At 43.2% G+C, this 25,678-nt stretch overlaps 1 protein-coding gene across 2 annotated transcripts in view; it reads right to left on the bottom strand.

Moving 5' to 3' along the window:
- LOC140730381 (tRNA (32-2'-O)-methyltransferase regulator THADA-like) overlaps window positions 1–25,678 on the bottom strand; it is a 403,880-nt gene that overhangs the window by 210,760 nt on the left and 167,442 nt on the right. For both annotated transcript variants that reach the window (XM_073050701.1, XM_073050702.1), the window contains exons 26-27: window positions 14,996–15,085; window positions 13,460–13,591 (exon numbers count right to left, since the gene is read on the bottom strand). In XM_073050701.1, the coding sequence (XP_072906802.1) occupies window positions 13,460–13,591; window positions 14,996–15,085 (222 nt within the window). The remainder of the gene's footprint in view (window positions 1–13,459; window positions 13,592–14,995; window positions 15,086–25,678) is intronic.

The raw sequence follows: 25,678 nt of genomic DNA, 5'->3' as shown, positions 1-25,678 counted from the left end.
GTATAGGAGCCTCAGGACTCACACTACCAGGCTCAGGAACAGTTATCACCCCTCAACCATCAGGCTCTTGAACCAGAGGGGTTAACTTCACTCAACTTCATTTGTCCCATCACTGAAATGTTCCCAGAACCTAAGGACTCAATTTCAAGGACTCTTCATTACATGTTCTCGATATTGCTTATTTATCCATTGTTATTATTAATTTTTATTCTTTCTTCTTGTATTTACACAGTTCATTATCTTTTCTTTTTGGAAGTCCGTCAAGCCTGAACTGGGAGGCGCAGGTGCGTCCACAGGTCAGGTACATAACGGCCATTGAAGGATCAGGTCACCTCTCCTTGCGGTCCTGGCACTTTTGATTCAGGTCCTTCAGCCGCTGCTCTTCAGTGCTGGTGCCAGGTGTTGCAGTCTTTGGCCAAGGCCTTCCAACCAGTCACAGGGATATTGCATGCCTTCAAGGACACTTTCACGCAGTCTTTGTAGCACTTTGTGGGGCCTCCCTGCTTTCTGGTGCCATGTGCCAGCTGGGAGCAGAATACCATCTTCGGAAGGCGGCTGTCTTCCATCCGGACCACATGTCCAACCCATTGAAGTTGAACCTTCATGATCAGTCTCCCTGTGTGAGAGCTCTCAGCCCTTCGTAGCAATTCTGTGGTGGGGGCTCTGTCTTGCCACGAGATGCCCATGATCTTGCAAAAGCATCGCAGGTGGAACCGGTCAAGCATCTTGATTTTCCTGTGGTTTGGGGTCCATGTTTCACAGCCAGACAGCCGAGAAGTCAGGATGACTGCTCTGTAGACTGCCATCTTGGTTTTCAGCCGGATGCCACATTCACCCCACACACGTGTCCATAGCCTGCCAAAGGATGCCCCAGCTGTTTGAGACCTCTTGATCTAGACTGCAGGAGGAGGTGTGGCAGCTTCCCAGGTAGGTGAAGGCAACAGCATTGTTCAGCTGCGTACCTTCAATCTCAAACTATGGTTCCACAGGGTTGGTATGAAGTTCGAGTGAAGTAGAAGTTCTGTCTCTGCAGGCTGATGATTAGGCTAAATTTTCTTGCTGCCGTTGTGAGGCAGTCAGCGAGCTCCTTTTACTGAGTACTGCAGGAGCACAGTCATCTTTAAAGAGGAAGTCTCATATTATTGCTTCCAGCACTTTGGTCTTGGTTTTGAGGCGTCGCAGATCAAAGATGCATCCATCAGTCTCGCATCAGTCTGTGAGAGGGCAGAGAACAGCACCGTGGCAACAGCAAGCTGAACAGAGTAGGCACGAGGACACAACCCTGCTTAGTTACTGGGAAGGGGTTAGAGGTGCAGCTGGTTTTGATGACCCTGGCCATTATGCCTTTGTCTTTTACACACTGGTAGTACGCCCAGTTGGTGCAGTCTTTCATTGATTCTGTTCAGTATGCCCACAAGAAAATAAATCTCAGGGTTGTATATGTGATGCACCATCAATAACTCACTCTGAGACGTAAGAAGCGAGATATCGGCTTTTATTGACTGGAAGAATGAACAACACTACATCCTGGAGAATGAGGCCGGGCTCAGGCCTCAATCGCCTTTATACAGGGGTCTGTGGGAGGAGCCACAGGAGCAGTCCAGACAGGTATATGTAGTTCACCACATTCATCCCCCCTTTGTTTTAAAAAGAGTCCCCAGGTGGCGAAGTTTCTTACAAGTATATTTACAGGTTAAGTCTATCAGGTGGTCGAATCTGTCGCTGCGATCTACGTAGCTCCAGCTGCAATTGCACAGGTGCCGGAGGTGGTGATTGCACAGGAGATGGAGGTTGTGCTGGTTCCGGCCTAACTGGAGGAGTCAGGGATCCCTCACGTGTGTGTGAGGCGCCCGGAATATACGCGTACGAGATGCCTGGTACATGAGTGTCGTGAGGAGTCTGTGTGGGGCACGGTGTGCGCGGTGTCACCTCGGGTACAGGGTTCATAGTTACCGTGGAGTGTACGGGGTAGTGGTCTGCTGCTCCTACAGGCGCCAGGTCACGGACAGAAACCGTGTCCGCCCGCCCATCAGGCAAGACCACGTAGGCATACTGGGGGTTAGCATGCAAAAGGAGAACCCTCTCGACCAGCGGGGAGTATTTATTACTCCTCACATGTTTTCGTAGCAGCACTGGCCCCGGGGATGTCAGCCAAACTGGTAGGGTGGTCCCAGTGACAGACTTCCTGGGAAAAGAGAATAGGCGTTCGTGAGGGGTGGCATTGGTGGACGTACATAACAGGGAGCGGATGGAGTGGAGTGCCTCAGGTAGGACCTCCTGCCATCGAGAGACCGGCAACCCTTTTGACTTAAGGGCTAAAAGTGTGGCCTTCCACACTGTGGCATTCTCCCTCTCCACCTGTCCATTCCCCCGGGGATTGTAACTCGTGGTTCGACTAGTAGCAATGCCCCTAGCTAGCAGGTACCGGCGCAGCTCGTCACTCATAAAGGAGGACCCTCTATCACTGTGGATATAGCAGGGATATCCGATCAGAGTGAAGAGCTGGTGCAGGGCTTTTATGACGGACGTGGTAGTGGTGTCGGGGCAGGGAATGGCAAAGGGGAACCGCGAGTACTCGTCAATAATATTGAGAAAATAGACATTGCGGTCGGTGGAGGGAAGGGGGCCCTTAAAGTCAACACTCAGTCGCTCAAAAGGGCGGGTGGCCTTGACAAGTTGCGCAGTGTCAGGACGGTAGAAGTGCGGTTTGCACTCAGCGCAGATTTGGCAGTCCCTGGTCATCGTCCTGAAGTCCTCCAGGGAGTACGGCAGGTTCCGGGCTTTAACAAAATGGTAAAATCGGGTGACCCCCGGATGGCAAAGATGTGCATGAAGGGCATACAGCTGGTCGAGCTGTGCGCTAGCACACATTCCCCGGGATAGGGCATCAGGGGGCTCATTGAGTCTGCCAGGCCGGTACAGGATATCATAATTGTAGGTGGAGAGTTCTATTCTCCACCGCAAAATTTTATCATTTTTGATTTTGCCCCGCTGTTGGTTGCTGAACATGAACGCAACCGAGCGCTGGTCGGTCAGCAAGGTGAACCTTTTGCCGGCAAGATAGTGCCTCCAGTGCCTAATAGCTTCCACTATGGCCTGGGCTTCTTTCTCCACCGCGGAGTGCCAAAGTTCAGAGCCTTGAAGGGTATGAGAAAAGAATGCTACTGGCCTGCCTTCCTGATTGAGGGTAGCGGCAAGCACGAAATCGGAGGCGTCACTCTCTACTTGGAAGGGAATGCTCTCGTCCACCGCATGCATCGTTGCTTTGATAATGTCCCCTTTAATGCAGCTGAAGGCCGTGCAGACCTCAGCAGAGAGGGGAAAAGTGGTAGACTTGACCAGGGGGCGGGCCTTGTCTGCGTAATGGGAGACCCATTGGACGTAATAGGAAAAAAAACCCAGGCACCGTCTGAGGGCTTTGAGAGTGGTGGGAAGAGGGAGTTCTAACAGGGGGCGCATACGGTCAGGGTCAGGGCCAATGACCCCGTTTTCCACGAGATACCCAAGGATAGCGAGTCGGGTGGTTCTAAACACACACTTGTCCCTGTTATAAGTAAGGTTCAAAGCTTCGGCCACTTGGAAAAATCGTTGGAGGTTGGCGTCGTGAACCGACCAGTCGCGACCACAGATGGTGATGTTATCTAGATATTGAAATGTGGCCTTCAGGTTGTACTGGTCCACCATCCGGTCCATTTCCCTCTGGAAGACTGAGACACCATTGGTGACACCAAATGGGACGCGCAGGAAGTGATAGAGCCTGCCGCCCGCCTCGAAGGCGGTGTAGGGACGGTCCTCTGGGCGGATGGGGAGCTGGTGATAAGCGGATTTCAGATCAATTGTCGAGTACACCTTGTACTGAGCTATCTGGTTGACCATATCCGCGATGCGGGGTAGGGGGTACGCGTCAAGCTGCGTGAACCTATTGATGGTCTGACTATAGTCCACAACCATCCTATTTTTCTGCCCAGTCCGAACAACAACCACCTGGGACCGCTAAGGGCTTGTGCTTGGCTCGATGATCCCCTCCCCGAGCAGCCGCTGCACCTCTGACTGAATGAAGGCCCTGTCCCCCGCGCTGTACCTCCTGCTTTTAGTCGCCACCGGTTTACAGTCGGGGGTCAGGTTGGCGAATAGCGATGGGGGGGGATCTTGAGGGTGGAGAGGCTGCAAGTAGTGTCAGTAGCACAGCTATCGGCATGGTGCTGGGCGGGACGTGTGGTTCGGTGTGTATGTGTGTGCGGTAACGGAGTATATGGCGAAGTCCCACCAAACTGAGGATTCCTGACAGTGAGCGGTGGGAGGGGCCCATCGTATGCCATAGTCACACTTTCGAGATGGCTCTGGAAGTCCAGCCCCAATAGCACAGGTGCGCACAGTCGAGGCATGACCAGGAGCACAAAGTTCCGATATTCTGTGCCCTGCACCACCAATGTCGCTACACAACCCCCCCCGGATGTCTGTGGAATGCGACCCAGAAGCCAAGGTGATCCTGTGACTTACCGGTCGTGTCACAAGTCCACAGCGTTGCACTGTGTCCGGGTCAATAAAACTCTCAGTGCTGCCTGTGCCAAACAGGCAGCTAGTCCTGTGTCCCTCCACCAGGATGTCCATCATTGACCTTGCGAGCTGGTGCGGAGCGCTTTGGTCGAGGGTTACGGTGGTCAGAGTGGAAATGCCATCTTGGTGCCCGGTAAACACCGGCGAGTCGGGGGCGGGGCATGGTGACGCCGGCAAAGATGGCCGCCCACATCCGGGCATGGAAGATGGCGGCCCCCACGTCTTAAACGCAGCGCTGCTCAACCCCACGCGCGGTTTAGACTTACAGGCTCTGGCAAAATGGCCCAGTTTTCCGCAGCTGGAGCAGGTCGCTTCTTGAGCTGGGCAACGGTTTCGAGGATGTTTCTCAAGCCCGCAGAAATAACACAGCTTCGGGGAGTGCGTGGAACCGCGACTGGCAGCGGCGTTGGTGAATTCGCTCGCGGGAACCGGTGGCGGCGGGGTCGGAGGTGTCCACGGAACCGGCGGGGAATCGCGTGGCTGGACAGCGTCAGCGTTGTGCAGAGCAGCCTCCAGCATGTCAGCCGTCTCGATCGCTGAGCATAAGGTAAGATCAGCATTTTCCAGCAGACGCAGGCACACATACACTGACCTGATTCCTGTAACAAAGGCGTCTCGTACCAAGAGTTCCGCATGCTGTTCCGCCGTGAGCGTTTTGCAGTCACAAGTCCGCACGAGTGCCTGTAGAGCTCGGAGAAATTCGGCGGATGACTCCGCAGGGCGCTGTCTGCACGTGGCCAAGCGATGTCTGGCATAGATGGCATTCACCGGCCGCAGGTACTATCTTTTGAGGGCGTCAAGCGCCCCTTCATAGGTCGAGAGGTCCCTGATGAATGAATAAACTTTTGGGACGACTCTCGAGAGGAGAATTCTGTGCCTAACAGCGGGGTCAGTTGCACGAACCTCCTCCAAGTATGATTGGAAGCATGCAAGCCAGAGTTCAAAGGCAAGAGCTGCTTCAGGGTCTTGGGGGTCCAAATCCAATCTTTCTGGACGTAAAACGGTTTCCACGTTTTAATTTCCAGTCAATAAAATTGATGCACCATCAATAACTCACTCTGAGATGTAAGAAGCGAGATATCGGCTTTTATTGACTGGAAGAATGAACAACACTACATCCTGGAGAATGAGGCCGGGCTCAGGCCTCACTCGCCTTTATACAGGGGTCTGTGGGAGGAGCCACAGGAGCAGTCAGCAGGGGTCTGTGGGAGGAGCCACAGGAGCAGTCCAGACAGGTATATGTAGTTCACCACAATATGGTGACATATATGTACTTTGATAATAAATTTACTTTATCCACACATTACAACCTGAATCCCTGAAAGAAAATCTTGTTCTTCCTTCTATTTCCTGACTGAGAACAAATTTTCTATCCATGTAATTGCATTACTTCTAAAACCATGCCTTTAATTTTGTTCTCTAAACTCTGTTCCTGTATGTGGTATGTTATCAAAAACATTTCGAAAATCCAAGTGCACTGCATCTACTAGTTCTTCTTTATCTATTCCTTCAGTTACTTCCTTAAAAACCTCTGGTTGGTCAAATGCTGTTTCCCTTCAGAAAGGCATACCCACATTGTTTAATCCCATTAATATTACTTTCTAACTAGTTTTGCAATATATTTTGTTAAGAGACTCTGCCACTCAGGTTACATTAACTGGTCTGTAGGCCTCCATTTTGTCTCTCCCAACATTTTTTAAATACTGGAGTTACATTATCTATCCTTCAATCAGCAAAACTATCTTGTAATCTATACAATTCTGGAAAATAATGCACAGTACACCCACTATTTTCAGTTATTTCCCTTGTGTACATTGGGACCAGGACTTATTGGCCTTCAGTGCCTTTAATTTCTCCAGCATTATATTCTTACCTAATACTAGCTTCCTTTAGTTCCACACTTTGCTTAGATTCTCAATTCCCTAATATTTCAGAAAGATTACTTGTGCCCTCTTCTGTGAAGATAAAAAACACATATTGCTTAATTTTTCTACAATTTCATTGTTCACTATTAGAAATTCTTCTAGTTTTGACTGTACAACAGCTTCATATCACTAATCATTCTCATCTATTTAGTGCCCCTTTCTTAATTCTCATACCCCATTTTTGTTCTTTTAATTAATCTTTGTCCTCCTTTATAGAAGCCTGAACTACTCCTAATTCTCAAATTTACTATTTTTTCCCGATAACCTCATGTACAATGTCCTGTGTATGTTAATAAAAAGGGCTTCTTTGGTTTGTTACGAGTAGGAATGCTTCTTTGTCTGTTAAATGTTTCTCTCGCCGTTGTTTCGCTTTAGAATGGCTGATATGGTAACTGTATTCAATTGTTAATCAATGGGGAATGTTATTGTGTTTTGTGAGGCTGGGAACTTGGGGGAGGGGTTGCGCGGACTTGGGGTGTGAGGAGAGTCGGGAGGAGAGACGGACAAGGAAGGTGGACGGGCGCTGGAGGGCTCGTAGGACCACCGGGTGGTCCCAGGTGCGACGACGTGGCTGTCGGATGATTCGTTGATTGAGCTCCTATGATGTGCACTACACTGACTGAACTTTGATAAGTTGGCGCCTTTTGTTTTTTTCTTTCCTTGTATATATATATATATATTGTATTGCCTAGTACTTCTTTAGTTAATGTTAGTAAATTCTATAAAGTGTATTTCGTAACGGTATTTGGTGTGAAGTTGATACGGTGAGCGGCGCGAGGCATAAACTCGATTCTCACAGCACCTGCGTGTACGGGAGGTGGGTTGGTGTGTGGCTGGATCTCCTTTTCCCCTAGACATATACCAGCCTTTTGGGTAAGTGTTACACTTATACAAAATTATGGGTGTTGTAGATACGCAAAATGCAAGCAGGCTTTTTCCAATGAAGTTGAGTGAGACTAGAGGTCATAGGCTAAAGGTGAAAGGTGAGAAGTTTGAGGGAACATGAGCTGAAATCTCTTCACTCAGAGGGCAGTGAGAGTGCAGAATGAGCTGTCAGCGCAAGCAATGGATGCAAGGCCACTTCCAACTTTGAAGAGAAATTTGGATAGATGCTAAGATGGGAGGAATATGGAGGCCCGGGTGCAGATCAATGCTACTAGGCAGATTAAAGGGTTGGCACAAAGTAGATGGGCCAAAGGGCCTGTTTCTGCCCTGTAGTGTTCTATGACTCTATCTATGTAATATAATTGTAAACATAACTTTTGTTAGCCATGATTAGCTCAGCCTTCCTTTTATATTTTTTTCAACAGGCAAAAATGTGCAAATGCTGCATTTCCTTCATCTATTCCTTAAATGTTAACCACCTCATGGACACCAGCATGCTTTTCAATGAAGTTCTCCAACCTATCATCAACTCATTCCTTATACTTTCTTTGTCCTCTTGGATCTGGATAGAACTACTTCACTTTCCGTTTTTATGAAGAATTGTTATCTGTGATAGTCTCTCTTCTCTACTAGACCCTGTTATGACAAGATTATTAGCTACCCTTTGTTGTATAATACACAATTCAGGAAAGCTTCTTCTGGCTACAAGAGGGGTGCACAACATTTGGTTCAAAAAACTACTCCACACACCATCTGGATTTCATCCACTGCCAGTATTGTTTCCAATTTGATTTGGTGAGTCTACATCAGGATAAAAATTATCCATGATTAATACAGCACTGTTGTTTCACATACTATAATGTGCAAGTCTTAGGCACCCTAGCTATTTTGTATAAATTTTGTCGTAGATGTTTATTTTTTTGTCTTCTGTATTACTGTGTCAGCAGAAAAGAGCAAATTGTAAATTTCCAAACATTCATTTTCTAGAAAATTAAATGTTAGAGAATTTTTTCCTATTTTTTAAAGTAACATATTAAGTAATAAACCACTTTACAAATATAAATTTGATTACTTTGTAGGTATATAGCCCAATGCATGATTAAACAAAGATAACAAACAGGTGCTAATGATCAATGACAGAATGATTTGAATGAACTAAACTGATGAACTGAAACAGAAATGGGTGTAGAAGGAATCAAACTGGATGAAGGGCAAACAAACTAAAAGATGAGGATGTGGCAAATGTGACAGTTTAACCTTCAAATCTGCAATTATTATACCATAACAACAACAAGACACAAGGTTGTCAAGGTCCCAAAGAACTATCCAGCGAAAAGAACAGGAGTTCTTCAACAGATGGTGTGGCCTCCACAGAGCCCTGATCTCAACATCTTCGAGGCTACCTGGGATTACCTGGAGGTACAGAAGCAAGCAACACAACCAAAGTCTGCAGAAGATCTGTGGCAAGTTTTCCAAGATGCTTGGAACAACCTATCAGCCGCTTTTCTTATAAAACTACACAACAATGTACCTAAGAGATCTGACGCAGTTTTAAAGGTCACACCAAATATTGATTTGACTTAGGTTTTATTGTTTACTGCTCTTTAAAATAATTTTTTTTGCAATTTAAAAACTTCTCATTTCATTATTTTTTAAAGCATCTTTGCTTTATAGAATTTTTTACTTGTGCCTAAGACTTTTGCACAGTACTGTATATTTAGTTTTCTGTTGAATACTATCTCTTACATTGCTACTACCATTGGATTATAGACAATTCTCACCAACATTTGACATCCTTCAGCCCAGCATTTAAGTGCAATTACAAAGAAAACATGGCAGCTGCACTACTTCCTTAGGAGTTTGCAAAGATTTGGTAGGACAGCTCAAAACTTCAACAACTTCTATAGATGTGTGGTGGACAGTATATTGACTGGCTGCATCCCAGCCTGGTATAGAAACACCAATGCCCTTGAACGGAAAATCCTACAAAAAGTAGCGGATGCAGCCCAGTCCATCACAGGCAAAGTCCTCCCCACCACTGAGCATGTCTTCATGGAGCAGTGTCGCCAGAAAGCAGCATTCATCATCTGGGACTCTTACCCAGCCAGGTCTTGCTCTTTTCTTGCTGCTGTCATCAGGAAGAAGCTACAAGAGACTCAGGACTCACACCACCAGGTTCAGGAACAGTTATTACTGCTCAACCATCAGGCCCTTAAACCAGAGGTGATAACTTCACTCAACTTCATTTCCCCCATCACTGAACTGTTCCCAAACCTATGGACTTGCTTTCAAGGGCTCTGTCTCACGTTCTTGCTATTTATTGTTAACATCTTTACTATTATTATTTCTTTCTTTTTGAAATTGCACATTTTGTTGTCTTTAGCACACTGTTGGTGCAGTCTTTCATTCACTCTGTTATGGTTATTGGACTTATTGAGTATGCCCAGAAGGAAAGAAATTACAGGTTTGTAGTAAATGGTGACATATAGTTCAATAATAAATTTATTTTCAACATTGAACTTTTCTCCACCCAGACTCAATCCATACCTTCATTTTATGAAGAAAGAACTTCCCTCAATATTACATTAATTTCATCATTTACTAACAATGTCCACCCATCACCTTTTAGTTTTTCATGCTGTTTCTAAATATTTAATATCCTTCAACATTCATCTTTCATCTTGGTCACTCTGTGGTCACATCTCCATACAGTGTAACTATATTATATCACTATCATAACCAAGTCTTTTTCCCTGTCTGTAAATACATATTTCCGAGAGTTTTGTAAGGTCATAATTTAACCTGCCCTGACTACTGGCTATTTAGTTTGTTTACCCATAATATGAACTGAAGCCTCAATTCTTCAATCATCCCTTCTGCTACTGTACATGAAGGAACACAAGACAGCCTTTAGAGTCCTCCCAAAGGGAATGTGACATACATTTTAACCTACCCTCCTCTGTAACAGTATCTGCATAGTAAACCTACAGTCCTGTTACGACCTGTGTGTTTTTATCAATGACCATCTGTTAACCACTTTAAAATATGCTGCTCTGTGTAGATTTTGTGTGAAAACATGTAAATTTTTGAATTAGCTGTTGAAGGATAATTTGACTGAATTTGATATTAGTCTTTAGTAAACTTCTGCTTCTTAAATGAACACTGCTTCTGTTTAAAGTTACTTTTTTGGCCTAACTAACAAATCAAGCCTTCATTAATGGGAAGGTATGTTTCAGTTATCAGGAAAGACTGGATTGGCTGGATTTGTTTTCCTTGGGAAAGGAGGTCGACGGGAATTCTGATAGGAGCGTACAAATTATGTGACACGTAAGTATGGTAGAGAGCGGACAAAGCTTTTCTAGATTAGCATGCACTGATTTAAGGTGAGCAGTAAAAGGTTTAGATAGAATCTGAGGAAGAACTGTTATTTTAACTCAGAAGGTGTGGAAGCAGCTTCTCTCATAAGGTTTAAGAACCACCTGGATGAGCACTTGAATCTCCTATGACTAAAAATCTTAGACAATGAAAATTTGCACACCATAACAAGCACTAATCTGTATTTAGTGCTTTCTTCCTGCTGAAATGTTCTTTAAAGTTGCTTTTTGATGTTATAAAACAAATATTACTAAAAGTTCCATCTAAAGTTCGGTGTAGTACATATCATTTCTTTACATTATATCAGTTTCCCTATATTTGACCATCCTGGTTTGTTATGTGTGCAGTGATTGAAATTTTTTTTTTAAAGTGTAGATGCCGGAAATCCAAAACAGAAATAGAAAATGTTAGAAGCACACTATGGATCAGACATATCTGTGGAAAGAGAAATAAAGTTACCGTTTCAGATTCAACATGAAATATCAATGTTGTTTCTCTTTCCACAAATTCTGCCTGACCTGCTGAGATTTCCAGTGTTTCCTGTTTTTATTAAGCATGCATTCTATTTCTCAAGGGCACAAACACATCCAAGAATAAGTTTAATATTACTGCTCTGCCAAAGTAACAGAGGCTTTGAAATATTCAGCCTTGGGAAGATGAGAGTAAGCACTGAAATGAGATTTTTCAAATTACACTGACTGGAAATATTAGAACTTAACTATAAATTCAGATTTACTGAGATGAGGTATTAATGTATCTTGGAGATTATTAAATAACTGCAATAATTCATACGATATAGGAGTAGAATTAGGCCATTTGGCCCATCAAGCCTGCTTCGCCATTTCATCTTGGCTGATCCCATTTCCCCTCTCAGCCCCATTCTCCTGCCTTCTTCTCATATCCCTTCATGCCCTGACTAATCAAGAATTTGTCAACCTCTGTCTTAAATATAACCAATGACTTGGCCTCCATAGCTGCCTGTGACAATGAATTCTACTGACTCACCACTCTCCAGCTAAAGAAATTCCTCCTCATCTCTGTTCTAAATGGATATCCCTCCATTCTGTGGCTGTGTCCTCTGGTCTTAAACTTCCCCACCATTGGAACCATCCTCTCCACCTCCACCCTATCGAGGCCATCCAGCATTCAACGGGCTTCAGTGAGGTCACTCCTCATTCTTCTGAATTCCAGTGAGTTTTACTATGTTCAGTTCCAGTCACCTCACTAAAGGAAGGATGTGGATACTATAGAGAGAGTGCAGAGGAGATTTACAAGGATGTCGCCTGGATTGCAGAGCATACCTTATGAGAATAGGTTGAATGAACTTGGTCTTTTATCCTTGGAGTGACAGAGGATGAGAGGTGACCTGTTAGAGGTGTATAAGATGATGAGAGGCATTGATCATGTGGATAGCCACAGGCTTTTTCCCCGGGCTGAAATAGTTAACACGAGGGGGCATAGTTTTAAGCTGCTTGGAAATGGGTACCGAGGGGATGTCAGGAGTAGGTTTTTCACGCAGAGAGTGGTGGGTGTGTGGAATGCACTGCTGGCGGTGGTGGTGGAAGCAAATACAATCGGGTCTTTTAAGAGCCTCGTAGATAGGTACATGGAGCTTAGAAAAATAGAGAGCTGTGCACTAGGGAAATTCTAGGCAGTTTCGAGAGTAGGTTACATGGTCGGCACAACATCGTGGGCAGAAGGGCCTGTAATGTGTTGTAGATCTCTTGTTCTATGTTTGTCATCACAAAAATCACACCAAAATGTTAATTTGACTGCTAATATGTAAAAATGGTTTAAACAATTTCTTAAGAGTATGAATCTCAAATAAAATAATTTTACAAAGGCAAGCACTGTCCTTTTAAGCTGTGAAGCTTACTTTACTATTTAAGATCTATAAACAGCAATTATAAATGCTATGAATGAGGCTTGAGATATCATGTTCCACACACACATATGCACAGATTTTAAAGTCATCTCACTACCTGAAATGGATAAACTCTTTTGAATGCATGTACTTTTTAAATATTTGTTATCCGGATTTGAGTGACGGAAAGGAGAAATAGAGTTTTCTGCCACTTAGCATTTTTCAAATGCTTACAACATACAAAAAAAATCACATGGAGTTATATCTCAAGTTAAAATAGAAGATCATATTCTCCAGTAATGTATTGGTCAAAATAAATATTTCAAAATAAGTTGATTATGCTCAAAAAGCTTCATCTGTCAATTGGATGGAAATGTTCACCATCTTTGCATGTATAATGCACTGAATTTTCCCTCAAACATTACAGGCCTGCATACCACACCTTACGTCACTGATGACATACTGCTGAGGGTTAATGCATATTAAGGGAACTGTACATGAGAGCAGGAGAGTCCATTAGTGCCTTGCACACTTGAGTACAGATATTTACAGTATCTTCCAACAATATGATTCAGTACAGTTTGGTTTTTTTTATTCAAGACTCAACATTCAGCTAGTTCAATAATTGGGATAATTACAATACTACAAATATAAGCAGATGATTATTTCTGGATAACACTGACACATACTGCTGCACAAGGTTGTCTGCATCTAGTAATAAGTAATAAATTCACTAATATTTTTAAAAGCCTTTAGATTCAGATCATAAGAAGGCCTAAAAACACATTGCTCAGCTTGTCAAAGCGAGAAAAAATTCTCTTGTTCAAGATCCTAATTAGGTGTGTCACCTTACCTTATGATTAAGGGCACAAAGGGTGCCAGGCTGAGAGCCGAGCATGTGCCATCCATGGGGGATGGATATAATCGACCCAGAACAAGCAGCAACAAGAACAGGCTGGGGTGGAGCTTCAGAACACCAGAATCACTACATATATGGAGATGAGAGAGAAGGAATGAATATTACGGGTGAAGTAATTCAAGAGAAGACTGATGTCAGACTCACATCCAAGCTAAATAATTTAAAGATGATAAAACATTCTGGTTTATTCAATGTGCAAGTTTTAGAAATAGAAAATTGTACCTTAGCCCCAGCTAATATAAAATTAGATCAAAGATTAATTCTATTCATCAAAACATATGGTGAAATCTATCCTATGTATCACCTAACGTCACAGTCCGAGGATGTGCTGGGGGCAGCCCGCGTGTCACCTTGCTTCTGACACCAACAAAGCTTGCCCACAAGTTACTAACTCTAACCCACACATCTTCAGAATGTGGGAGGAAACCCGAGCGTCCAGAGGAAACCCACGTGGTCATGGGGAGATCAGACATATTCCTCAGAGACAGCAGTGGGAAGTCTTAATGCATTTGCTTGCTTTTAACTTCTGATCCAGGAGGCATTTTGGTAAATTAAATGTGATTTGCACTTTTCAGACAGAGATTAAAGTCCAGCTCTGTCTGCCCATTTTGGGAAGTAAGTAAATATTTCATCTTTTCCCAGTCTGCCTCTGACTCTAGATCCACCAGCAACAAACAACCTACTGGAGGAATTGCGGGAATGGAGTAGTCCGCACAGACGTGTGTGTATGCTTGTGAGTTGTGGCTGAGAGAAGGGACTGTCAGTGCTTCAGGTTGAAACTGCCATCACCCACAAATGCTGCCTGACCAAATGAATTTCTTCAGGAGATCGTTGCTTCAGATTGACGAGAATGCTTTCTGAAATGACAGATTAAGCCAAGCAACTTGCAATGCAGGAGTATGCAGTAAGTCCTGGCCGTACTCAGTGTGTCAATGTCCACAATGAGGAACAAAAGTAAACTTCATCTGGGATGGGGTCAAGGCCGGGACCACTGCACCATTCACTGTTCCAGAGAAAGTCACAGGAGGATAAATTTAGCATATCATACCAGGGAAATCAAAGCATCGTTTTCCACTGAGGTTTGGTGGGACTACAACTAGAAAGTCTAGATTACAGGTGAAAGGTGAAATATTTAAGGGGAACCTGAAGCGGAACTGTTTCACTCAGAGGGTGGTGAGAGTGCGGAATGAGCTGTCAGCAGAAGTGGTGGATGCAAGGTCGACTTCAACATTTACGAGAAGTTTGGATATTTACATGGATGGTAGGGGTATGGAGGGCTGTGGCCCAGGTGCGGGTTTATGGGACTAGCTCAGTATGGACTAGATGGAACGAAAGGCCTGCTTCTGTGCTGCAGTGCTTTATGGCTCTGTTCACTACACAGGAAATAAGGATGGGTTTGTTCTCAGTGCAAAGGCTGCTCTCACTAGCTTTCCTTAAGCAGTCAAACGTACAACCATTTTTGTTTCTCACCTGCCCGTTGTGCTTGCCACCATCTCCAGCTGTTTAAGGAGGAAGGGATGAAGTGTGGGGAAACGGGTAAAGAATTCCCTGCCAGTCATCCTGTGGATACAAAGAAAGGGACATAAATGAAACATTAAAGTGTGCAGCATGGATTGCAAGCAATTTACAGTACTGGCTACATTAATCACTTGAAACGTAAAAATGCCCTGGAAGATTAACACTTCTTGATTAACAATCAGCAAGGGGATTTCTGTCAAGTATTTGACATTAGGGCAGTTGAGTGTATTAATACTGACATCACTGGGCATTATTGGAAAGAAACTCCAATGTTGGAGTGCTCTTTCACATAACAGAAGACAATTATAGTTGTTGAAAGTCAACTGCCCCACAGCATCAGTACTGGAGCTCCTTAAGGCACTATCTTCAACCAAACTATGTTCAGCTCTTTGCTACTGACCTCCCTTCCATCATAAGGTCTGGTGGCAATGTTCATTGATGATTTATGATGTCCGATTGCATCCACAGCTTCTCAACATTGAAGCAGTCTATTGCCACATCTATTCCCACAACATTCAGGCATGGGCCATGTAGCAAATTATATTCACATCAGACAAGCGCCAGTCAAATACCATCTTCAGCAAGAGATTCTCACAGACTATCCTCTGCAATCAATGGCATCATTGTCCATTCTCCAGCGGTTAACATCCAGAGAACCACTTGAAGCCAGAAACTCAACCGACCAGCCTCAAAAACACTGCAGCAAATTGAGCCCCATCCCACTCGCCCTACTAACTTCTTCCACCATCCGTAAGGCACAATCTGGAGCAGAACAGAATACACTGCACTTGTCCGAAATAGTGCAGTTCCAATCTGTCTGAATCCAACACCCACTATACTCATCCCCTCCATTTACAATGCCCGATGACTGCAGTCTGCACCATTCAGAAAGTGTATTGCAACTAAAATCAAACTGCTGGAGGAACTCAGTGAGGCAAGCAGCCTCTGGGAAGGCAAAGGGATGGTTCCAACTCTCAACCCAAAATGTCAACCTTCCTTTGCCTCCAAAGGTGTTGACCTACCCACTGAGTTTTCCAGCAGTTTGTGTTTTTTTTTGCTCCAAGTACCAGCATCTGCAGCCTCTGGTCTCTATACTGCAGTTACTTGCCTCAAACAAGGAGGACAAGAGCAGCAGGCACACAGAAATACCACCTGTGCTGATATCTCTCTTAGTCATCAACCATCGCGTCTTGGAAACATGCTGTTCCTTGAACACATCCACATCCAAATCGTTGCACTCCCTCTCCAAAAAGACTGTGTAGAGAACTTCGCCAGAATTCGGCAACAGTTCAATATGACAACTTATCACTTCCTTCTCTTCTAGGACATTATGCATAAACATAAAAACACTCCCTCGTTCCAGAAGTGACTAAAACTACAGCAAGATGTTGCTTTAGCTGAATCTGAATAAATAAAAATAAAAGTAAAATCAAAATAGCATAATACAGTTGAAACTGGAAAAGGAACATTTCCAGCAAAGGTAGTCACCATATTGGATGGACGCCATATCGGGGCTTCAGGACCAGCCGTTGTTCGGCACACCAAGGGTTTGGCCTGACAGCCCAATCGGAATTCAGAAGCCTAAGATCTCAGGGCTCTGGAGACGGGCAGATCGATGTTCAGTGTCATGACAGGAGACCCATGTGTTGTCGAGGGAGTCAGGATATCTGCTATGAGCCCGAAGACCCAGGATCTTTGCGTTCTTCAGGCACACAGCTTGAAAAAAGCAACATAACAGACTTTTTAATGTTGCAAACCAGCAAGTTGTTTGTTGTCTTCCCGCTCGCTGGGAAAACAGAGACTCCTTTTTCCTTCCTTATTAGGGAGAGAGAGAATCTGCGGTACGTCGAATGCTGGGTGTAACGCGAAGTCTTTGGGGTAACTGCAACTCTGTGTCTTTGCTATTGCTTTGCTCACGCTTAAGTGCTCAGTGGTGGTGCCAATGCTTTTTTTTGCCGGTGGGGGGAGGGGGATTGTTGCTTGCCGCCGCTTACGCGTGGGAGGGAAGGGAACTGGTGGGGGGGGGGGGGAACTTTGGGGTTCTTACGTTTATCTGTCGTTCATTCTTTGGGTGCTTCTCTGTTTTTGTGGATGTTTGCAAAGAAAAAGCATTTCAGGATGTATATTGTATACATTTCCCTGACATTAAATTCGACTTTTGAACCTTTGAACTGATTAGTTAAGAATCTAACAAAAATACAACAAATTGACCAATTACTCATAAACATAAGACCACAAGATATAGCAGCAGAATTAGGCCATTTGGCCCGTCAGGTCTGCTCCACCATTTCATCATGGCTGATCCATTTCCTTCTCAGTCCCAATCTCCTGCCTTCATGCCCTCACTATCAACCTTTGCTTCAAGTATGCCCAATGATTTGACTTCTACAGCTGCCTGTGGCAGTGAATTCCACAGATTCACTACTAAAGAAATTCCTGTTCATCTCCATTCTAAATGAATGCCCCTCTATTCTGAGGCTGTATCCTCTAGTATTACACTCTTCCATTTTAGGAAACATCCTCTCTACATCCACTCCATCTAGGCCTTTCAACATTCAATAGGTTTCAATGAAGCCACCCGTCAATCTTCTGAAATCCAGTGAGTAGAGGCCCAGAGCCTTCAAACACTCCTCATTTTGCATCATTCCAATCCAGAATAGCTGATCCCCTCGTGGGCTCAACCACCAGCTGCTCTAAAAAGCCACCTTGTAGGTATTCTGCAAATTCCCCCTTTTGAGATTCAGTACCAACCTGATTTTCCCAACTTACCTGCAATTGAAATCTCCTATGACTATTATAACTTTGTCCCTTTGACAAGGCATTCTCTTCCTCCCTTTGAAATTTGTAGCCCACATCTTTGCTACTGTTTGGTGGTCTGTATATAACTCCCATCTGGATCTTTTGGAGAAAGACTCATGGAAGATGACAAACTATAAGCAGATCTACGAATAGCAGAGAAGTAGCTAAGTTTTGAATATTAGGTGAATATTAGGGAACACAATACCTGTATTGAATAAATTTTGAGTCACAGTTAAATAAAAATCACGTCTTACAGTAAAACAAGGGGCTTAGGAAATACACAGAACTGCATGAATCAATGCTAACAAAGAAATTATAAAATATCTGAGAATGACATACAGAGACAAAACTACAGACTGAAGTATCTCCAACAGATTGACACATCCTTCTTTGCTCATTGACCATTTTAGCTTATGTTTTAGAAGGGAATGTGGTTGCAGCCTCCGTCAAGTATCTATCTAACTGACTCCATTTTCTACATGGCTGCTGATTTCCATCAGATTCAATGAGGCTCACTATTAACTAATGGTATTTTTAGACATTCTGCTTTCAATAGCTAGAAAATGCTTAAATATTCCAATATATTAATCATAATATGTGTCTGAAAGTTTCAAAATCCAAATCACAGTGTGAGATAAAATATGCAGTGAGACAATATTGAAATTCATGCTGTAGATACCTCAAATAATCGTTCCTTTGCACAGGCTAAGGAAACTATTACTACATGAGAAGCTAAAGACATGCATGGGTAGAAAAATATAAGACTTACTTTCTTGTATGGGAAGACAACAAGATTATATTTCAACTTTTCCATCACCCACTATTTCCCCCATGAAGTTTTCCTTTTTATTACAACTCATTGCATTTCACATTATTTCAGGTTATGAAATTAAATGCACTTTTCCAACTATTTATTTTAACAGAAAACTGTCTTTAATTAATATTTTGAAAATAATTTAACTTGGTTTTATATTCCATTAACAACAGCTTCAGATAGCTGAGTCCTGGAGGAAAACAAAATTACTATAACATCTATGAACAAATAGAATATTTAATGTCAATATTGATGAACAATGTACTCAAATTTTCTTACAATACTGAAGATGTCTTTTGGTCATTTAGTTTACACTGGTTCTCAAAGCAAGGCCGTCAATCCCTATTCCCCACTTATCACCCTGTAGTAAGTTCTCTGCCTCGTATTCATTCTCAGTTTCCCTGCCTCTATTCACACTTGTACCAATTTACAATGATCAATATCTTTGTGATATGAAAGGAATCTGGAGTTGTGTAGTTGCAGCTCTTTTGGCTGCATCACTGTACAGCCCAATATTCCCGTCAGAAGATGAACCTGTTCACTAGTAGGCCATTTACTTTTTGGGCAGTGGACAGAGATAATCCTAAACTGGCCTGAAATTTTGCTGCAAGTGAATAGTTACTGCACTTTATTCACTGACTTGCTTAGATACAACAAACTATATCAGGAGCAAATTGGTAGCCAGTGAAGGATCACTTCCCCTTCAGGATAATGTGGGGAGGCAAGCAATGTGATCAAGATCATAAATTAATACTTCCCATCTGCGTTCATCAAGGAGGAGTTCATGAAAGGTCATGAAGTCAAGAAGGGGTACGTGGATAATCAGGAGCAGCTCAGAATTAATGAGGAGATTTAAGATGTCATGGGTTGCATAAGGGTCGATAAATCCCCAAGACCAGGTGAGATCTATCAGAAGCTGTTACGACAAGTGAGGACGGAATCAATTGAGGCTCTAATGTAGAAATTTGCACCTTTGTTAGCCACAGGCTAGATGTCAGAAGTCTGGAGCATAGCAAATATTGTTCCTTTATTTAAGGATAAGCCAGGATTCTGCAGAGTGCTGGGCATGATGTCGGTGGTCAGAAAATGCTGAGGAATAGGATTTCTGTATACTTGGAGGGACGGGGGCTGATCAGGATTGGTCAGCATGGCTTTGTGTGGGAGAAGCCCAGCCTCGTTAATTTGAAAGAGTTTCTCAAGGACTGATGAGGCAGAACAGTAAACGTGTGGACTTTAATAAGGCATTTGACAAGGTCCCAGGTGATAGTATCGTCAAGAAGGGAAAGGCACATGGGATCCAAAAAAGCAGGCTCACTACTTGGATCCAAAGTTGGCCTGGTGATAGGATGCGGAGGGTTCTGGTGGAAGGATGGTTTTCCAAGGAGAAACATGTTTGTCGTGTTCCTTGGGTCCTTGTTGTCTATGATATATATGAACAACTTCTTTGTGATGCTTGATTAGTAAATTTCTCGATGATATGAAGGCTGGTTGGTTTTTTGGATAATGGGGTAAGTTTTCTAAGGCAGAAGCAGGATGTAGGAAAGGATCAGTTAGAAAGTTGGGTGTATCATTGGCAAGTGGAATTTAATCCCAATATATAAGAAGTAATGCATTTTGGAAAGTTAAATAGTGTTAAGACACTTACAGTAAACCACTGGACACTAAGGAATGTTGATGAACAGAGCAAACTTGGGGTTCAAGTCTATAATTCCCAGAAGGTGGCAACAGTTAGGTAGAAAGTCGAAGGCCCTTCATATCTCAGGGCCCACAATATAAAAATTGGTACAATAGGTTGCAACTTCACAAACACTGGCTCAAGTACTGTTCTGGTCACCATACTGTAGGAAGGATGGGATTACACTGGAGAGAATGAAGGGGAGATTCACCACAATGTTAGATGAGGAATGGAGGAGGTTGGTTATAGGGCAAGACCTCCTTGGAGGTAAGCAAAACATGATCTAATATAAAATTAAAAGAGGCACATATATGGAAGATGGTTGGAACTTTAATTCCCCCCCGGTAGAGGTAACGAATATAAGACATGGGTTATAAGGTGAGAGCAAGGAGTTTAAAAAAGATTTTGAGGACTTTTATTAAAAGGTGACTGACAACTTGAACTCCCCACCGGAGGAGGCGGTGGAGCAAGATACAATCACTATATTTAACAGGCATTTAGACAGGTAGGTGAATAGGCAAGGCAGAGAAGCATAAGGATACAGAGGGCGAATGGGATTAGTGCAGGTGGGCACGGACACGGTGGGCTGGAAGTCCTGTTTCTGTACTGTACAACTCTATCCCCATGTATAAGTAGTCGTACTGGTTTTGGACAGGTATTTTTTCAGATACAACACCTGAACCTAAACCCAACTCTATGCATGGCCCCACATAAGAATTCCCCTCAATGCAACCACTTGCACTACTGACTCATTTCCTAACCACAGAAGCTCCTGGAAAATCCAAAATAAAAGAAACCTGAAAATTCTACAATACAATCAGGGAACATCGAGCAATCAGTAAAGCTCCCAGGATTAATGACATAGCCAGTGTAAACCAGCAAGCAAATTACCCTCCATAACAGAAAACACAGTCTTCCTTCAGCCCACTTCCTCATAAAGAACTGAAATGAATCCATACCCATTGGAGCTTTAACCCAACTGAACCAGAACACAATGATTACCGTAGATTCCGTACTACAGAGCGCACCTGATTAAAAGCCGCAGGCTCTAATTTTAGAAAGAAAATCAATTTTGTACTTGTACAAGCCGCACCGGATTTTAGGCCGCAGGTGACCCACGTTGTAATATGAGATATTTACACAGAAAGATATTACACGTGAGGATTTTTTAACTTTTAATTAAATCCGTATGGTAACATAAACAAATACATATTGCAAATGCTTTTTTTCGAACCGTGCCTGTAACACGGCTACTTTTAAATATACATACGTATCGGTAACACAAATTACGTTGTGTATACTTTTTTACTGAACAGTGCACGAACAACATTCCAATATCTCCTAACGACTGGTAAAAAAATATATATACTGCAGCCTACCAGGAAAAGTTATTGATCGCCTTTAACTTAAAAGCAGTGTTCTCGCGCGGGTCTAATGCGCTCGTCTAATGCGCTCCCCCCCACCTTTCCGTTTATCGCAAACCGGTATTTCCCATAAGACGCGGCGAAACCGGATGTGACGTCATAGCATCCCGGGATGTAGTACAGAAAACAAATATAGTTAAAACACTTCTAACTTTAACTAGAAAATACTAACAAATGAATTACTAAGCGAAAATATTATAAACTAAATAACTGCCATAAAGGCAGCACAATGCTTTTCTTCGAGTGTTTTCCATGTTGATGAGGGTGAGTACAAATGACTGATTTACAATAATTTAATTGTGAAAGTGCGCTTGATTTATCGTACAATTTCATTGGACCTCTGTGAACTACTCATCAATTTTATTGGTCTACTGTTACGAGGCAAAATGTTTTTGGCGGCATGAAAAAAAAACCATGCATTAGCCACACCGTAGTAAAAGCCGCAGTGTTTAAAGCTGTTCAAAGCGTGGGAAAAAAGTAGCAGCTTATAATCCGGCATCTACGGTATATGTAAATAGAAACACTTTCTGGCATCCAACCTAACAGCTTATCTACGGATTTAATACTCAAGGAGGTAATTATATACCTTAATGAACCTAATGGGCCTGCCATCATTTTACACTGAAAACAGAGACATGGTCAATGAAATGATTGCTCCGCATTCGTTTGTTGTCATTCCTTTTCGCACCTTGTTGCGCATCAGGTGGCATTTTTACCATTTCCATAGCATTTGGATGTTTTTTTTTTTACGAGATGTGTTGTACCCAGCATAGATGGAAAGCATGCAAGGAGCTGGCCAGATTCGAACAGGGGACCATTCGCTCCGAAGATTGGTGCTGATGCCACTACACCACAGGCTGGCTATCTCTTTGTTTAAGATTCTCCATTATGTCAGCATCACTCAGCTCTACACTCTTCCCTACAGAGTCTGGCCTTTAGGATAGGCATGTCATTTCTGACTTCAAAAATATCCTAAATATCCTAGAGCGGCAGCAAAACTTGCAGAAGTAAGCAAGCAGTGATATACATACAAAATTGCTGGTTAATCCAGACAGATGCAATAAGTTTCTTTTTTATAAAAAGTAGTTGTCAGAGAAAAGAAAATCCGGTTCTATTTGACATTTGATCAAAAAAGGTTTAGAATAAACTATCAAGGCTTGTATTTCCTATTTATTGAATCCATTACTGAACAAGAACCAATTATGTAGATTTAACCAACACAACACTATCAATATCCTTGATTACAGCTTGGTGGTTGCCTTGATGTTAAACACAAAACTCAGAATTTTGGTTGTTTACTATTATTGTCATTATTCGATGTTCTAACTTTCTTGTTTTAATATGTTCTACTGCAGGTCCAAATCTACAAAACTTCTCCAAATACAGGAACCCCATTTCTACCCAGGAAAACCAAAACAAAAATACAATTTCACAAACGAAACATTTGCACAATGCACCACTGGGTAAAATATTTTGATTTGGGGTACACTGGAATTATACCTTACTACAATCTTACTACCTCTAAGACAACTCGGCCTTAGATCCCATGTTTATTAGTAATATCTATGTCAGGCATTGATTACAGGTCAGCATTTACAACAACCATACCCTCAGTTCTAATCAACAAATTCCAAAACCTGGGCCTCTGCAAGTAGATCCTTGACTTCCTCACTGAGCGACCACAGTCCATTTCGATTAGAATTAACATCTCTTCCTCACTGACAATTAAGACCATAAGACATAGAAGCAGAATTAGGCTATCTGGCCCATCGACTCTGCTCCACCATTCAATCATGGCTGATCCATTTTTTCTATCTCCTCCTAAACCCCAGTACCTGACCTACTCCCCGTAACCTTTGATGCCATGTCCAATCAAGAACCTATCAATCTCTGCCTTAAATACACCCAACGACCTGGCCTCCACAGCTGCATGTGGCAACAAATTCCACAAATTCATCACCCTTTGGCTAAAGAAGTTCCTCCGCATCTCTGTTTAGAAAGGGCGCCCCTCTATCCTGGACTCCCCCACCATGGGAAACATCCTTTCCACATCTACTGTCTAGGCCTTTCAACATTCAAAAGGTTTCAATGAGAACCACCCCCCCCCATCCTTCTGAATTCCACTGAGTACAGACCCAGAGCCATCAAACATTCCTCATATAACAACCTTTTCATTCCTAGAATCATCCTTGTGAACCTCCTCTAGACCCTCTCCAATGCCAGCACATCTTTTCTAAGATGAGGAGCACAAAACTGTTCACAATACTCAAGGAAAGGCCTCACCAGTGCCTTGTAAGGCCTCAGCATCACATACTTGCACTTATATTAAAAAAAAATGCTAACATGGCATTTGCCTTCCTCACCACCAACTCAACCTGCAAGTGAACCTTCAGGGTGTTCGGCACAAGGACTCCCAAGTCCCTCTGTGCCTCAGATTCCTGGATTTTCTCCCCGTTTAGAAAATAGTCCGTACATTTATTTCTACTTCCAAAGTGCATGACCGTGTATCTTCTAACATTGTATTTCATTTGCCACTTTCTTGCCCATTCTCCTAATCTGTCTAAGTCCTTCTGCATGCTACCTGTTTCCTCAATACAACCTGCCCCTCCACCAATCTTTGTAAATCATCTGCAAACTTGGCAATAAAGCCATCTATTCCATCATCTAAATCATAAAAAGAAGTGGTCCCAACACCGACCTCTGCGGAACACTACTAATCACTGGCAGCCAACTCAAAAAGGATCCTTTTATTCCCACTCGCTGCCTCCTGCCAATCAGCCAATGCTCTAACCACGTTAATAACTTTCCTGTACTATCATGAGCTCTTAACTTGGTAAGCAGCCTCATGTGTGGCCCTTGTCAAAAACCTTCTGAAAGTCCAAATATACAATATCCACTGCATCCCCTTTATCTATCCTATTTGTAATTTCCTCAAAGAATTCCAACAGGTTTGTCAGGCAAGATTTTCCCTGAAGTTCCTATGCTGATTTTGTACTATCTTGTTCTGTGCCAGCAAGTACTCTATCACCTCATCCTTAACTGACTCCAACATCTTCCCAACCACTGAGGTCAGGCTAACTGGTCTATAATTTCCTTTCTGCTGCCTTCCTCCTTTCTTAAAGAGACACTATTGTAAAGAGTTCCTCTGATCCGGGTGAGTGACTTATGTACCTTTAGGTCTTTCAGCTTTTTGAGTACCTTCTCCCTTGTAACAGTAACATTTCTCTTCCTTCACATACTGCAACATTAGGCTCACTGCTAGTGTCTTCCACAGTGAAGACTGACGTAAAATACTCATTTAGTTCATCAGCCATCTCCTTGTCCCCCGTTATTATTTCTCCTGCCTCATTTTCTAATGGTCCTACATCCACTCTCATTTCTCTTTTATTTTTAACATACTTGGAAAAAAAAAATGGCATACCTGAAAAATTGGAGGGATGGGTTAGTAAGTTTGCTGATGACACAAAGGTTGGAGGTGTTGCGGATGGTGTGGAGGGCTGTCAGAGGTTACAGCGGGACATTGATAGGATGCAAAACTGGGCTGAGAAGTGGCAGATGGAGTTCAACTCAGATAAGTGTGAGGTGGTTCATTTTAATAGGTCAAATATGATGGCAGAATATAGTAATAATGGTAAGACTCTTGGCAGTGTGGAGGATCGGAGGGATCTTGGGGTCCGAGTCCATAGGACACTCAAAGCTGCTGTGCAGGTTGACTCTGTGGTAAAGAAAGCATACGGTTCATTGGTCTTCATCAATCAAGGGATTGAGTTTAGGAGCCGAGAGGTAATGTTGCAGCTTCATAGCCGCCACCATCGTCCCCGTGCCGAAGAAGTCTTCAGTGTCCTGCCTCAACAACTACCATCCCATTGCACTCACATCCATCATCATGTTTCGAGAGGCTCATCATGAGGCACATCAAGACC

This window comes from Hemitrygon akajei, chromosome 7, assembly GCF_048418815.1.
Source record: "Hemitrygon akajei chromosome 7, sHemAka1.3, whole genome shotgun sequence".
NCBI lineage: Eukaryota > Metazoa > Chordata > Chondrichthyes > Myliobatiformes > Dasyatidae > Hemitrygon > Hemitrygon akajei.
Note: the sequence above shows the minus strand (reverse complement) of the source record. Positions and strands in the feature narration are given on the sequence as shown.